Source organism: Myiozetetes cayanensis, unplaced genomic scaffold, assembly GCF_022539395.1.
Source record: "Myiozetetes cayanensis isolate MyiCay16 unplaced genomic scaffold, myiCay2020 scf39, whole genome shotgun sequence".
Classification (NCBI taxonomy): Eukaryota; Metazoa; Chordata; class Aves; order Passeriformes; family Tyrannidae; genus Myiozetetes; species Myiozetetes cayanensis.
In genome coordinates, this window is record NW_026087620.1 from 770,788 (window position 1) to 786,405 (window position 15,618).

General features: G+C 45.1%; 1 protein-coding gene across 1 annotated transcript; it reads left to right on the forward strand.

Annotated features, from left to right (window-relative positions):
• The first annotated feature begins 978 nt into the window (after nucleotides 1–978).
• Nucleotides 979–12,461, forward strand: LOC126646757 (haloacid dehalogenase-like hydrolase domain-containing 5). Its single transcript, XM_050328298.1, has 8 exons — nucleotides 979–1,097; nucleotides 3,122–3,331; nucleotides 4,118–4,230; nucleotides 5,123–5,216; nucleotides 6,319–6,352; nucleotides 7,215–7,389; nucleotides 8,389–8,577; nucleotides 9,111–12,461. Exons 1-8 carry the CDS (start codon nucleotides 1,029–1,031, stop codon nucleotides 9,505–9,507), a joined length of 1,281 nt encoding a protein of 426 aa, XP_050184255.1. The 5' UTR covers nucleotides 979–1,028; the 3' UTR covers nucleotides 9,508–12,461.
• The last annotated feature ends 3,157 nt before the right edge of the window (nucleotides 12,462–15,618 follow it).

A 15,618-nucleotide genomic window follows, 5' to 3' on the forward strand; every position in this document is an offset into this window, starting at 1 on the left:
TGCTGCCTGCAGTCAGAGTGGGGGTGAGGAGTATTTGTTGGCACCACAAGGAAATAAGTGGATTTACCTAATCTGCATTAGCAGATGAGCAAGATAAACGAGGGCTTTGCAGAGTGTCCATTAACTAATGACATTTTGTGCTGCTGGTCTCAAGTTCGGTTGCTGGGGAATGCCTTTGCAGTGCAGAGCTGCGGTGGTTGTGCTTGATGGATTTTTTTCTCAAAAAGCCCTGATTCCTGAAGTATCACAGAACGGGTCAGGTTGGGAGGGACCACAGTGGCTCATCTGGTCCCACCTCCTGCTCCAGCAGGGCCACCCCAGAGCACGTGGCACAGCATTGCATCCAGCTGGAATATATCCAGTGAGGAGACTTCACACCCTCTCTGGACAATCTGTTCAGTGCTCGGTCACTGCACAGGGAAGAAGTTCTTGCTCACGTTCTGGTGGAACTTCCTGGGCACCAGTCTCTGCTCATTGCACGTCCTAGTGGTTGGCACCCCCGAGCAGAGCCTGGTCCATCCTCTTGGCACCCCTCCTTTATATTTATACACGTTGACAAGGTCCCCTCTCGGTCTCCTCTGCAGGCTGAACAGGTTGGGCTCCCTCAGCCTTTGCTTGAGCGATGCTCCAGTCCCTTAATCGTCGTTGGCCTCTGCGGGACAGGCAGAACCAGAGAGAAATGTTTCTTCTGGTTTGTTAGTAAATTGAAAGACAGTTATTTCCCTCCTAGGAACGTTGCGCTGCTCTTCGCGTCGCTGTTAACGTGGCACCACCCCCGCTGCGGCCGAGGGGCTGCCCCGCGGATGCGGGGCTGGGAGCGGCGGCCGCGCGGGGCTGGCAGGGCCCGGCTCCCGCAGGATGCGGGGCTGGCGGGACGCGGGGCTCGCAGGACGCGGGGCTGGCGGGACTCAGGGCTCGCAGGATGCGGGTCTGTCCGTGACGCGTGTGTGACGCGCTGTGAGCTCAGCGGGGGCAGGGCTGGCCGGGCCGGGCGGGTCCCTGGCACGGCGGGTCCCTCACAGCCCGCCATGCGCCGGGCGGTGCCGCCGCTGCGCGCCCTGCGCGGGGCCGCCCGCGGGCTCTGCGGGGGGACAGCGGTGAGAGGGGACGGGCGAGGGGAGGGCACAGCGGGCACCGGGGCGGGCGGCACCGAGCGAAAGGGGTGCGGGGGGCGCGTCCGGGCCGCCGCTGAGCCCGCGGCCGTGGGATGCCCGCGGGGACCGTCGCTGTCCCGGGACGCCGTGGCGGGTTCCGGGCAGAACTCCCGTCCCAGGGACTGCCCCGCAGTGGTACAGTGGGAACAAGGGGAAGTCGTTCCGACTCCATCCGTCCCCTTCGTTGTGCAGCGGGGCAGAGCTCTCCTGTCCCGAGCAGAGTTTCTTTAGGGTCAAAAGGAAAAAGAAGCTGTTGACTTCATTATTTCCCTGCTGAATGTATGCTCAGTTCCTTCCTTAGTGCTTTTTTCCTCCCGATATGCTTTACAAAATACCTTCTTTTGCTAGTCTATTCACTGTAAAATTCTTATCTGTGATCTGTTATTTATACACCTGTTATTTGTACATGGCAAAATTGACCGCGTCTATTACAAAACTATTCCGATAGCACTTCAGTTTCAGCAGTTTCAGATGCCAGTCCACAAAGCCTGAGGACACTGCTGCACATTTGGCAGCAACTTTTAGCAGCATTTCTGCAGCAGTTGGGTTGTTTCTAAGGTGCCATTCCTGAAACGGGTGCCGGCAATGTGGAGACAGGGGCTGCAGGAGGGTTTGTTTTAAAATAGAAGCTGATGTTTCTGTAGAGGAGGAAAAAAAGGGCATCAGGGGGAGTTCTTGCGTGTAAAGCTGGACAGCAAACCCATTCTAATGCAAATCAATGATAATCGATGTATTTACAGCGGTGGTGGCTTTATTAAACTGGGCTGAGCCCCGTGGGTGCAGCGGTTTGAGTGCTATCTGGAAGGGGCAGCAGTGGGAGCCGTGCCGGCTGTGCAGGCAGCAGCGTCTCCCTTCCCAGCGGTGACAGCGGTGGTGTCCGTGCTGTACCAGCTGCAGGAAAAATGCAGTCGGTGAATAATTGATGGGGAACAAAGTGCTGCTTAAATAGGCAAATGCTCTTCTCCCTACTAGGGAACACAGTGGGCTGGGTGGGACAGCTCCAATAGCCAGGGCTGTCCCACTCCGGTGTCTGGAGTCCTTTCGGTGCCTCTTCTCATTGTGCTCTGTCTCGGCACTTAATTTGCTTTCCCTCTTCATCAAACAATGACAGAGGGAATCAGAAATCTCAAGAGTCTTGGATTCCATTTTAGGTTTGGGAGAGAAATGAAGTGATAATTTTTGTCCTGTCGTTTTCCAACGTGATTCATTAACAGTTTCGTTGTCTCAACAGTCCTCTCTCTGTCTCTGCTCCCTGGGCTTATCAGCAGCTCATCTTTCTTACCCCTCCTTAGCCTCATTCTTCTTTCCTGAACTCATGAAGTCCAGCTCTTATTTCCTCAAAGGCGGGCAAGGGGACACATTTTAGTGACTCAAGCAGCACCTTTCTCTGAGGAGTTGTTAACTTTACCTATGGGCATTACTGTGCTGTGTGTAAAACCAGGAATCAAGGGGAGCCACGTGGAAGGAGCACAGCAGTTATCTGGCTGTAATCGAACCTGCTGTGGAACAGAGAAGTGCAGGTGACAGCTGGGACAGTTTTAGTGTCTAAACCTTGTAAGGGAGGGGCCAAGTTCAAGACCTAGCAGCGCTGAAATGTTGACCGTTGTGTGTTTTGTTGGTGTTCGAGGGGGATGGCAAACCAATCAAAAGTGAGACTCGCTCTCACAGCAGCAGGTATTTTGTATGTCTTCTGATCAGTTTAACTTGATTTTTGATGTGGAACAGTTTGTAAGGCGAGGTAGAGCTCATGGGGCTGTATGCATGAGGCAGAGGGAGCTGTGTTCCTTGTGTCACAGTAGGTATTTTAGCATGTGAATGTGTCTCTAAGGCACGTTAGAGTTGTGTGCTGAGCTGAAGCTCCCTTGCTCTCAGGCGTCTGTTCTCACGGGGCTGTAGCTGCTGAAAGCTCCCTCAGAGTGTGTAAGTCCAGGCAGAACTAAGTGCTCTCTGTTTTGCACTCCTGACAGCTCAGTGCGCTGCCCTCCTTTGGGTTCCTGTTTGACATCGATGGGGTGCTGGTGCGAGGGAAGACTCCGATTCCTGCTGCCAGAACAGCCTTTCAAAAGCTCGTGAACTCTCAGGGACAGTTCTTGGTGCCTGTGGTGTTTGTCACCAATGCAGGGAATTGCCTTCGCCAGAAAAAAGCTGACCAGTTGTCTCATCTGCTGGGAGTTCCAGTGAGTCCCTTAAATCCATTTATTTCGTTGTTACATTGAGTGTGTCAAATGTATTATCTTCCACTAAATGCTGCTCCGTTAATCAGGTCTGGTTTTCCCTTAAGCCCCCTGAAATGCTTTGCTGGAGGTAACAGAGTAAAAAATGCTGTCCAAAGCTCATGGCATTTCCTTTGGTGAGGGTACTGATTTTTCCAATGGCAAAGCTAAAGCTAACAGGATTTTTCTGCAAAGGTGGTAGGGAGTGATTCATAAGAGCACCCTCCCAGGATAATGATGTTAAAGGTTTATACCTATCCTGTGGAAGGAGTGGGGATATGTAAAGTAAAAGGTGATTTTCTGATACAATTAAGTCAGTGCTGTAGTTTAGCAAAGGGCCCACAATTGGAACTAGGGCAGTTCTGATTCTTCTTCCCTGTTTGTTTTCCAAATTGGGTGATTCTGTAAAACTGGGAGAGGAAACCTTGTGCTCATGTTGAATAGAGTAATCTGGAAGCTGAAAGGGGTCTGTGCATGACAGTGCAGTAATGTATTTTTTTTGTAATGTACTTTTTTGTAATGTATTTTTTTGTAACGTATTTATGTAGCAGTGTATTTTTGTCTGGCATGTTATCAATAGGTCCTTTGTGAAACTTAAGAGAAAATGCTGTGATAGGTGTTTAGATGGTACCTCTGTACGATTATTTTGCAATTCCTAGACAATTAACATCTGTTAATTGAATCTTTGTATAAATAACTTCCCTGAAAATCAAAACCAACAGACTGCTTTTGTTTTTGAATCCCAACCAGATTTCCCAAGATCAGGTGATGATGTCACACAGTCCCCTGCGGATGTTCAAGCGTTATCATGAGAAATGTGTCCTGGTGTCTGGACAAGGACCACTTCTTGATATTGCTCAAGAGTATCTTTAAAAAAAACAAAAACCAACACTTCCAGTCAAAGTGCTTTCCCTAGTCAAGGTCAGGGAGTCCTGTGGGTCAAGTGAAGACCCAATATCTCAACCCTACAAACGCAGTAATAAGCAGTAAATGGTAGTTCTTTCTGTGATGTCAGATTTATGTGTTGAATGTGCTTGGTGTGCTGGTATTTGCTTCACTTTGTTCTGTCAGTTTTGAGTGAGGAAAAAAGAGAAAGAATTTTTTTATTCATATGCAAATGACACTTCAGCACACAGGGTTTGTGCTCCCTTGGGGAGGAGAGCCTGGCATTCTGTCTGTTATTTATCACATTGACTTCTAGCTCAGTGGCCCAAGATTTGCTTGTAAGGGTGTCTTTGTAACCAACTTCTAGTGTAAATTCTAGTGAATATTTTTGCCACTTCTGTACTAATGGCCAAAAGAATTTGAATTATGTTGATATAATGGTGGTATCAAAGTTTCAAACATAATCTTTGCTCATACTCCCAGTAAGTGCCTTCTACACTTCTTCCTCTATTGGGATTTTAATTGAAGTTGGTGTAAATCGTAAGTTGTAAAAAATGTATATGCAGATATTAAGTATAAGCTCTATTTCAAAGACAAAGATGAGAAAAAGGTATTGAAGGAACATTAGGCTTGGCTAAGAGACGAGTGTGTTACAAGGCTGAATACAAACCAGAAGAGCCTTGGTCCTGTTTGTCTCTAATGGGATGATCATTTTCTTGGCTCACAGAGGAAAAACTTGGTCTTTGATGGTGCTTTCATTCCTAACTGATTTGCTTTACCAGACAAACTGCCTATGTTGTTCAAATGGGATTATGGATTTTAAAAATCCTTTCCTATAAGAAGCTCTTTGTCCTTAAGTGGTGTTGCCAGCCTTGGTTTCTGTCAGCCCATCACCATCGAAACTCTGCGGGAGAAGCACCCACTCCTGGATGCAGTTGACCATGACAGAAGACCCAACGTTCTGGTGAGTGTGTATTTTTGTTTTAAAGCTCTTTGTTTGCTTATTGCATGACATTCTATAGTAGGGGTCAATATTTAACTACCAAGCTAATGCTGCTGTTCCTACATGGTGTTTTGACTTTGCATTTCTGCTTCCTTATTTGTTTTATTACAACATTTTCAAGAGCAACTCCACAGACTTTTTTCTCTCAGTGGTAATTCTTTAACCCAGTCTTTGATATTGTAACTTACTGTTGTGGGAAAACTTACAGTCTAATACAGATACCTAGTTCAAAATCTGTCTTGGAGAGCTGATTGGTTTCTTCAGGTGTGTGGAAGATACCACAAGTGTTTTCCTTCAGCCTGGGATTGTGTTGGTATTACTTGTAGGCTGTGAGGTTGCTTTGATTGTAAATTAATGCTTTGCAGAGAATTACTTTCCCTGCAAAGGACTCCCTTTCTTGTTTATACCAAGTATATGAAATGTTTACAGTATGAACAGTATGGTTTCCACTGAATTGTGCAGCATTTCCAAGAGAAGTGAATACGTGCACAGCAAATCCCTGGTGAACTGGGCGTGTTTGGGGCAGAGGGTCTGCCCCAGGTGAAGCCAAGACATTCCCTGTGGCTCCCAGAATCCATAACTCAGCTGTATCACCTTTGGCTGTGCTTCTCAACCCTGCCAGTGGGGAGCTCAGGAACCTGTTAATGTGTTTGGCACCACAGAGAGGAAATAATGAAGTGCAAACTCTTAATTGTGTAGCAAAGACATGACATGTTACACAATGCGATTTTCTTTATTAGCAGTGTTAAAGAAATACACCTCAAAAACTGTTATACAGATGTCTTGATAATACTAAAGGCCTCTTACTACTGTGGAAAACTAAACATCCACACTTTCACACACGAGCACTGTGACGTGTCTGCTGTCTCTGCACGAGATTTCGCTTCACAGTGGACATACAAGTTTCTGAGTGAACTGACATCAGGTATCTACCAAAATAGAGAGAGTATTTCCTGTCAGTGCTGCAGAAGGCAGCTGTGGGAGTTATATTTGAATTTATTCTGTTAAAAATAGTAGTAGATGTTTAATCTTGTAGAAAACTTTCACTCTTTTCTTATTGCAGTCCCCCTCTGCTGTGGAGCTTCCCAAGATTGAGGGTCAGTTACCTTTATTTAACTTGCAACTATCCATTAATAGATGAAATATCTTTATTGTGCTTTATAATCAGGAGTTATTTTTAGATTGTTGGGCACTTCAGAAAGTTGTCTGAGACACTGCTAAGATTTCCTTGTTAATGACATCTGTCATTCATTTGGAATGCATCATGTGTGGTAAAGCTGCTTTTTAATGTGTACAGTTTTCAGCCACGTGTTTTTGAAGTTTCAAAGCTACATGAGGTCTCCTTCCCTTTTCATCATTCCCTTTAACAGGCTGTTGGTGCTTTCCTGTCCAAAATGAGGAATGAATTGACATGTGTTCAGCAGTAATTGGTCTAGTCCTTGCAAGCAGCCAGGATGGTCACTGCAGAGCTGCAGTGTGAGAAGCATCTTGTTTCAGCACATCGCATTCACTCTCATCTGAGATTTAAAAAAATCCACGTCAGGTTATTGCTGGAGACCAAAAAAATGTTTAAAAACAACATTCAGATTTTGTTCTAAGATGAACAAATTAACATCTCTGATGGATTACTTAAATACTGTATGGAAACATAGAATTTACAAAGGTGTGGAAGACGTAGAAATACAGTTTAGAGTTAATATTTTAGGGTGCTCTGGAGAAACTCGGTCAATAAAAAACCCCAAATTCCTAAACCCGTAGATTTTGCAGTGGGGTCTTGTTGCTTCTGAGATTTTCTGTGAATGGATGGGTATGTGATATATTAAATATTAATACCTAAATTAAAGTGAATGTGACTGATCAGTTCGTGATTATATTAAATTACTTGTTCAGTCTTTTTAGACCACGTGTGTGCCCTCTTAGCAGTTCCATGACTCTGTTTTGGAATTCTGGTTCTCACAGCTGTGGTGCTGTTTGGGGAGCCAGTCAGATGGGAAACCAGCCTGCAGTTGATAATAGATGTTTTGCTGACCAGTGGCTATCCTGGAAATCCCTATCACCATGAAAACTACCCTCACATTCCTGTGCTTGCCTGTAACATGGATCTCATGTGGGTAGCTGAAGCACAGTCTCCAAGGTGAGTAATTTATAATGTGTGTGTATTGTGATTTATTTGGGGTTTCCTCATTTCTCCAGTGAAATTCAGAGTCAGCACCTGAATACAAAATGCCTGGTGCAGCTTCACAGCAGGTCTTGGCTCTGAATGCAAAGTCTCTCAGCAATGCACTTCCAGCTAATGCTGCCCTATTGCTGTGTGCATTATTGCATCCAGGAAACCAGTTACTCAGGAGAAAAACTGCTTTTGAGCTCCAAACCCTTTTGTTTCCTCACTCCCAGAAGAGTAGGGAAAGAGAGGTTTTTGCCTGAGGGCCTCAGAGTCTCAGTTCAAAGGGAAAAATGAAAAAATTATCAAGGCCATTGTTTCATTTCATTAGGTCCTTTGGAATTTCTCTTTTCCACCCTACACTCCTGGTGGGGTTAAGAGCTGACCCTGATGTTGAAAGCAGTGAGTGGTTCTGAGCTGAGGACAATGCAGTGAGCTCCTTAAGGAGTGTAAGAGAAACCAGCAGAACACGCAGAACAAGGTGGCATGACCTCTGATAGTGATTTGGTTTGATTTTGCTTACAATAGAAGGTAGTTCTTTAATAGCCTTGTTTCCCCTCCCTTCCTCTCAGTCTATAATTTGAAACAGAAACTTGTTATTGTGACTCGATTGCTGCCTCGATCCTGGGTCAGAGATCTTGTCAGATATCCTGCCTTGGAAGCAAAGGCTTTCTCTAATTAGCACGCTGGCAAAGGATGTGTGTGTGGTAGTTTCACGCTGGAGTAAGGCAGGCAGGACATCTACAGCGAGCAGTTTGAAAACTAGATAAATCTGTTGTGCCATCCCAGTAACGTGGGGGTTTTGTTGTTCAGCGAATAGGCACTTTATTTCCAGTGAAACAGCTGCATGATAAGGGAAGTTTGATAGGTGTAGGATATGCTTTATTCCTAAAAAATCATGATTTAAAAAAGCCTTTTTTTTTTTTTTCTTTTAATCTACACTTAATTTGATTTGTTTTTCTATCTATGTAGGTTTGGGCATGGGACATTCATGGTTTGTTTGGAGAACATTTACAAGAAGATCACTGGCAGGGAGCTGAAGTACGAGGCGCTGATGGGCAAGCCCAGCAGGCTGACGTACCTGTACGCCGAGCAGCTGCTGCGAGCGCAGGCCCTGCACAGGCCCTGGCACCAGCCCATCCACACCCTCTATGCTGTGGGGTAAGGTGCTGAGCTGACCAGCAGGGAACCACTTACACCTGGGTACTGCTTTTATTAGGTTTCCTGGTCTAACACCAGCTGGCTTTGAGTAAGTGATAGTTGTTAGAGAATGTAGAGCTGGAATTTATCTGTGAGGTCATTAAGCTGGGTCATGTGCTACTGCCTGTGGTGTCACAGCATAGAATGCTTTTCACGGAAAGGGATAAAGCTGTATTGTATTAAAGACTGTTCCAGAAGCTCCAAGATGTTTGGAAATATAATAAGCTCATTCATGCACTGCTCATACCTATCCTTGATTTCCCCCCCTGCTCCAATGTGTAGTTCCAATCTGGAGAGCGACTCATTTGTATCATGACCCCTCGATGACAACGGTGCAATAAAATAGCTGTGGGATATGGATTGCCCCCTGTCTGCATAACTCCCCATGGAGCTGTTCAAGTATAAATTAACCTGTAAACTAAAGCCATGTCTCTCATACCTGCACACCTGACAGGTAAGCCTGCCCTGCTGAGCGAGCTTCCTTCTGTTTGCAGAGACAATCTCATGACGGACGTCTACGGTGCCAACCTTTACAACCGCTACCTTGAGGAGAACTCCAGGAAGGGCTCCAAGCCCCGGCTCCAGGCCCAGGTTTCTGGTGGCAGAGGCTCTGCTGCGCTCCCTCAGGACGAGGACATGGAGCAGGGCTGGGAGAACCAGCTGGCACCTGCAGCTGCTGCCCACTGCAGGTCTGTCCTGGTGTGCACCGGGGTGTACAACCCCCACTCCCAGGTGCCCTTGGAGGCCAGGGACAGCCTCAGGGAAGCCGTGTTCCATGGCCACAGAGATTTTAGGTTTGATCCTGGTTTAGTAGAACCGGATCACATTGTTCCAGATGTCGATGCTGCTGTAGACCTGGTCTTCCAGCTGGAGAACTTTGCACCTAATTGAGGTGATGTGATTTCTTAAGGACCACTCAGTGACTGTGCTTTTCTTCCCCAAAAACAAGCTGTGCTTTATAATAGCACCACAAACTGCTGCCTTCTAAAACTTTTTAACTTCTACATTAATGCGATCTTACATTAGCTGTGCTTATTAGTAGTACATATAGATATATTAGTATGTTTAACTATATTAAATATCAATAATGCTTTTTATAGTACTTCAAAGTATGTAATTTCTGGCTTTTGTTCCCTTTATTGTCCTCCTCTTCATTATGTTAGGTATTTTAATAGCAATATTTCATAGTAGGCTATTCATGTCACTGGTACTTAAATTCCCCCATGACAGTATCTTGTTTGCTTGCAGATTTAGCCTGTAGGTATTTGGGATCTTCAGGGTATCACAGCAGGGTTTGTTGGCATCAGCCTCAGTGTCGAATGGGCTGGTACAGCACAACACTGCTGGCTCTTCTGCAAGCAAGGGGTGCTATCCTAAACTAGAGTGGAGTTCCAGTCTGTTCCGCTGGGGACTTGCTCACATCTAACCCTGCTGCTGCCTTGCTGTTGGTTTGTTTTCCCATGTGTCTGGAGTTGCTATTTCCTCTCTCTGATGTGTAAAGCCTTAACAGAACTGCCCATGGAGGTTGGGGAAGGCTGACTTGGTACTGCCGTGTTGGAACTCCAGCTGAGCACAGTCCTGTGAGGAAAGCAGCCAACACTGGGCACAATACCTGCCCTTTTTGTCTTTGCCTTTCTATCTGCACTTTGTTTTGAGGAACTGAGGGTCTTAGAAAGCTTTAGCAATTTTGTTTCAGGTGTTTCTGTGAGTTGGACTTTACCACTGAATGAATGACTACTGCTTGGCCAAAAAGTGCCTCATAATTTACTTGAAGCCTCATACCACTGTGGTAATTATCTGGCCTTTAGTGTAATATATTTCATCTTGTGTCCATGTTTTGTGTTGTTTGGTTCATGGATTTTATAGTTGTTCATTTAGAAAAACCCAAAAAAGTAATTTAATTTATGTTATTTTTGTAAAATACTTCTAAATATTGTGATCCAAGAGATGTCTTTGAAAATATTTCTGTGCTAATAAGCATTGACAGACAGATGGTGGCACAGGGTGAAATGACTTCCTGGCCAACTTCTTCACTGCTTATTATCCCAGCAGCAACATCTGAAAACTCACACCATGAAGAGAACACAGCTGCTATGGGAGTCACATTTTGGTGTGTTTTCCCTGTTTGCAAACCACCCTAATCCCCCTCTCCACTGTCAGGATCGTTGATTTATCACTCATAACGTTTTGTAAGTAGCTGTCAACACATCTTGCTGGATGCAGTTTCAGAACACTGCTCTAAATGTTTATTTCCTGTTTCTTGAAAAAGTATTTACAGCAGCACATTCTTGCCTTTTTACCGGTACAATAAACAGATATCTCCTGTTTCTTTAGCACTTTCTGTAATACACCAAGTATTTGCAAAGTATGCCAAATCTCTCTCAGTAATGATTGTACTTTTGTAACATGTCAGGATGACTTGAAGTTGTATTGTTTCAGTACTAAATCACATGTCAGAGCTCTAACTACTGCGAGAGTCAGTGAAGCAAGGAATAAAAATGTTGGAAGTGTCTTTAATGTGATTGTTTGTATTAAGGTATGACTGAGCCCCAGGAGGGAAGGATCTGCAGCTGGATCACCACAAAAAGAAATAGGCACTTGTTGCCACAGGTGATGGACAAAATAGATTAATATATATGGGTATTGCTATAAAACAAGAGAAATGTGAGTGTAGTAGACACCTGTGTTATACCAGGAGGCTTGGCAAAGATTTTGGTGACATGTCCTGAAAATTAATTTTTAAAGCAAGGATATAGTGAATTATCATTGCAAAAAAGTACCATAAAACAGTGCCTCAGAACTACCACTGTAATTTCTAACATTTCCTGCTGTGGTATTTTAAAATGAAATGTAGTGGTTCTTCATTAGTCTAGCTAAGATGTGGAAATACTTTGAGGAAACCTCAATCTGTAGTATGGAAAATGTGGATTTTTTCAGAGTTCTTAAGTAAAACTGAGTTTTGTATAATGTTCTTTCCAATTATTCAGCTAAGAGTGAGATGAATTAATATTATCTTGGATAAGGAAAAGAAGACTAAGACCCTGTCTTAACATTTTCTCTCCTTTCCTTGACTCGTCTTACTTGGATTTTCACTTAACCTTCTTTAACATTGATTTCAGTTTTGGCATTTACCGCTTTGAAACGGAGAGTGTTTCCCACATGTTCTGTTCAGTGTATTTCGGTCAGAACACAGGGGAGCTACTGGATGTTACAATACTTCTTTCAAGTTTAAACTGTCCTGTTGGAACACCTAAGTGTCCAGGATGCACAGAAGGTGATCACTGAAATCACTTTTAAAAACACTTCTGAGGATCTTGCAGAAGTTTCTTGTGAGTAGAACTTGTGCTTTGTGAGTAGTGTGTTTATTCTTGATACCTTTTGTTCTGTTAAAGACAAAAAACATCTCAAAAAAACCTTCGAGAAGGCATCCTGTAATTATTTTGGCTAATACAAAATGTAGAGGATTTTAAACTACAGTCATGTATTGTCTTCAGTATCACATATTTTTCTTTAGAAGCCTTTTTCAATTAAAGGTATTGTATTGAGGAATGTATGAGAAATTTTAAGAAAAACAAATTTTCAGATACCTCCACTTTGATATAAAGAACCCCAAGTTGCATTTCAAATGAATCATGTCAAAATTGAATACTCATAATGAAAGGAATAATCAATCTGTAGTACATTATACATTTATAAAATCAGTGTAATGCAGCTATTGATGTGTTATGGGATAATCTTTTCAAATTGTAGGTTTTTTTAGTTAGGGGTCATATCCAGGCAGCTCGTCTTAAAGATGTCAGTAATTCACGGTAATCTGTTGTAGCGTTTTGTAGTAATTTATTTCTTTCCATAAACTGCTCAGTAAGAACTGAGTTTATTCGGGAAAGCGAAGGGCTGGAACTGCTCTGAGAGACCCGGGAGCGGTGAGGGGGGATCGGCCCCTGAGGGACGGCCCGGGAGCGGTGAGCGGGGATCGCCTGAGCCCCGAGAGACGGCCCGGGAGCGGTGAGCGGGGATCGCCTGAGCTCTGAGGGACGGCCCGGGAGCGGTGAGCGGGGATCGCCTGAGCTCTGAGGGACCGCCCGGGAGCGGTGAGCGGGGATCGCCTCAGCCCCGAGGGAGCGCCCGGGAGCGGTGAGCAGGGATCGCCTCAGCCCCGAGGGACGGCCCAGGAGCGGTGAGCGGGGATCGCCTCAGCCCCGAGGGACGGCCCGGGAGCGGTGAGCGGGGATCGCCTGAGCCCCGAGGGGCCGCCGCGGGGCGCCCTCCGCCATCTGGGCGGTGCCTCAGCGCGGCTGGGGCGGGGCGGGAAAAGGGTCGAAGCATCCCGAGCCTCTCCCTCTTTTCTTTTCCTTTCCTTTTTTTCTTCCCCCCCCCCCCGCCCCCCAATTTTTTCTTTCCCCCTTCTCCCCCTTTCTCCTTCTTCCCCTTTCTTCCATTTCTCCCCTTTTTTTTCTTCTCCCCCCCTTTTCCCTTCTTCCTCCGCATTTTCCCCCCTTTCCCTCCTTTCCTTCTCGTTCCCCCCGCTTTTTTCATTTTTTCTACCTTTATTTCCGTTTTCCGTTTTTTTTCCTTTTTTCTTTATTTTTCTTCTTTTTCTGTGTCATACCAGTAGTAAAATGTAAAACGCTGCCCCCATGCAGTTCTCCAAGGCTGAGGGTATTTCAGGTTCTCCAGCTCCATGGACTGAACTCCAGCTTGGTGGCAATATGGGCTTGACAAACCTCAGAAAGCCAAAATGAGTAAAAAAATAGCAGATGGAGAGTGTTCATAATTCTGGCAGCCTCTCGTTTGCACCCTTTCAAAACAAGTGCAAAGCCCTTGGTGAGTTTTTCTTGTCAGTGAGTGAAATCACTGCCCCAGGAGTCTGAGGGGAGCTCGGAGTTTGGTGCTCTGAATCCTCTCCCAGCTGCTGGTTTTAGTAAGAGCTGTGTTTTAGGTTTAGGATTTGTGTGCTTTATGAAATTTCCATTTGTTGGGGCTTTCTTCAGCAAGAAAATAATCACCTGTGGCATGGAATCGACATGCCACAGATTTCTGTAAAATGAGGAAAGGATGCACAGTTGAAAGACCTTGGAGCATGTGGGTTTGTTTTCTCGGTGGCTGGATGGATTGGCAGAGGTGGATGTGGTACCCTGGTCTTGCCTTCTCAACCCATGGGTTTCAGCACTCCAGTGTCAGCAGAACTTTGTCTGGTTAAAGGCAAGAATTCCATGTCGTGATGTCCAGTGCAGTGTAGCTATTTTGTTCCCCTGCCCAGACTCCCCAGGAATTAAAGGAAGGAAGAAATAGTGACCTGAATAACACTACACACAGCAGGCAGTTACTGAAAGAGTTACAAACCTCTTTCCTTCAGTGTCAAAGGGAAGAAGCCAGGATGGCAAGAGTTTCTTTGAAACTCAGTGGTGTGCTTGTATGTTCTGTAACTTGAAGAGAAATGGGTACTGACAGTCTTGATTGTATGGTATGACAGCATATCTTACACAGTCTGCATTAAAATCTTTTGTCTAGACAAGGATGAATTCTTGGGGGATGAAATATATCCTGTTTTCAAGGTGGACAGAAACAGCCTGCAAACTTAAATGTTTCAGGAAAAAAGTATTTCTGTGATCATTTCTATGAATAAAATAAATTGGTGCTGATTCAAAATAGCACAGGTGGGGTTACTTTGTGTAATTGAGACCACCTGAGACTCAGCTGGTCTCAATTAAAAGTTGTATTGTTATTGGTCTTGTATGCCAAGCTCAGAATCCAGAACTGGAATCTGCCTTACAGTTTAACAACCAGCAAGGTTTACACAGGTTTATCTGCTGACCTCTTTCTGAAGCAGAAGCAGCACCTGTTCCATGGGTAAGAATCTCAGAATAAGAAGTGGATTTTCAACAGGATTTGGGAGTGGTGTCTTGTTTTATGGAAGTGTAGCTGGGAATATGCTTTCTGCTAGTTTAACAGCCAAGTTCCTGACCACATATGGGGAGAAAAAATATTCAGTGAATTTAAACTATAAAAAACTATGGATTTTTTTTTTTCAGGTACAAGCTACATAACGGTCAGTTGACCTCACTAACAGCAAATAAAAAATGGTTGTAGTGTGTGTAGATCTCCTGTATCCAAACTATTCCATATTCCTAGAGAATTCAAGGGAGAGTTCCTAGAAATGCAACTGCAGGCACTTTAAAGTGTTTGTGATATGCACTTATAATTATAAGCCACTGAACAGCTGTCAGGGTTGTTGTGCATGATAAATTCAAGTTACTGAGACCTGTTAATTATACGGATTTAATCTGACACACGCACAGAGGGGATGAGGCAGCACAGATCAGAGCAGGGGATCGATTTTGTCCAGTGTGTTTCTTTCTCTCCACATGATCCTTTATGACTGGTTGACGTTTTTGGGGTGTCCTGGGGGGATGTGGCCGCACCTTGGTGCCCCCATGGTGCTCCTGCTCAGTCAGAGCCGTGCTCTGCGTGTCACTCCGTGCCCTGGGAGAGCAGCTGTGAGCCAGTTGGTTGTGCTGACACAGGTGTGTGTCCCCTCTGCTCTGGGGATCCTGGGAGAGCTCACTGCAGCAGGACAGGCCCGTTCCAAGGGTCACCCGAGGGGACACAGCACTGGCTCAGCAGTGGCGTGTCAGGGAAAGCACAGCCTGGCTTTGGAGGGCCAGGGCTGTCACAGGGCTTAGAGAGAACTGCTTTGCATGTTCTGTTCCAGGACTGTGTTATCATAATGGGGGTATTTACAGAAAAGAAACTCAGCTCTCTATAAATTGTTACCTTTGTCCTCATATCACAGCCTTGGAATTCACAGCATACCAAAACCACAGGGAAAAGTTAGGTTTTCCCCTCCCTGCCGTTTATAAACGCTAGGATAGATGTGCAGAACACATGAGAAAATAAAGGTCAATCCCTGCAAAGAGCAGGTCTGTGCTGAGCATGGCACCTGCAGTGTTTGTGTGTTAAATGTGGCACCTGCAGTGTTTCTCTCACTCCAGCTCTGTACAG

Excerpts from the sequence above, each read along its gene's own strand:
- LOC126646757 (XM_050328298.1), top strand. The coding sequence starts at position 1,029 with ATGCGCCGGGCGGTGCCGCCGCTGCGCGCCCTGCGCGGGGCCGCCCGC. Across the intron at positions 4,231-5,122 it reads CTTCTTGATATTGCTCAAGA|CCTTGGTTTCTGTCAGCCCA; the intron begins GTATCTTTAAAA and ends TGGTGTTGCCAG. Across the intron at positions 5,217-6,318 it reads ACAGAAGACCCAACGTTCTG|TCCCCCTCTGCTGTGGAGCT; the intron begins GTGAGTGTGTAT and ends TTCTTATTGCAG.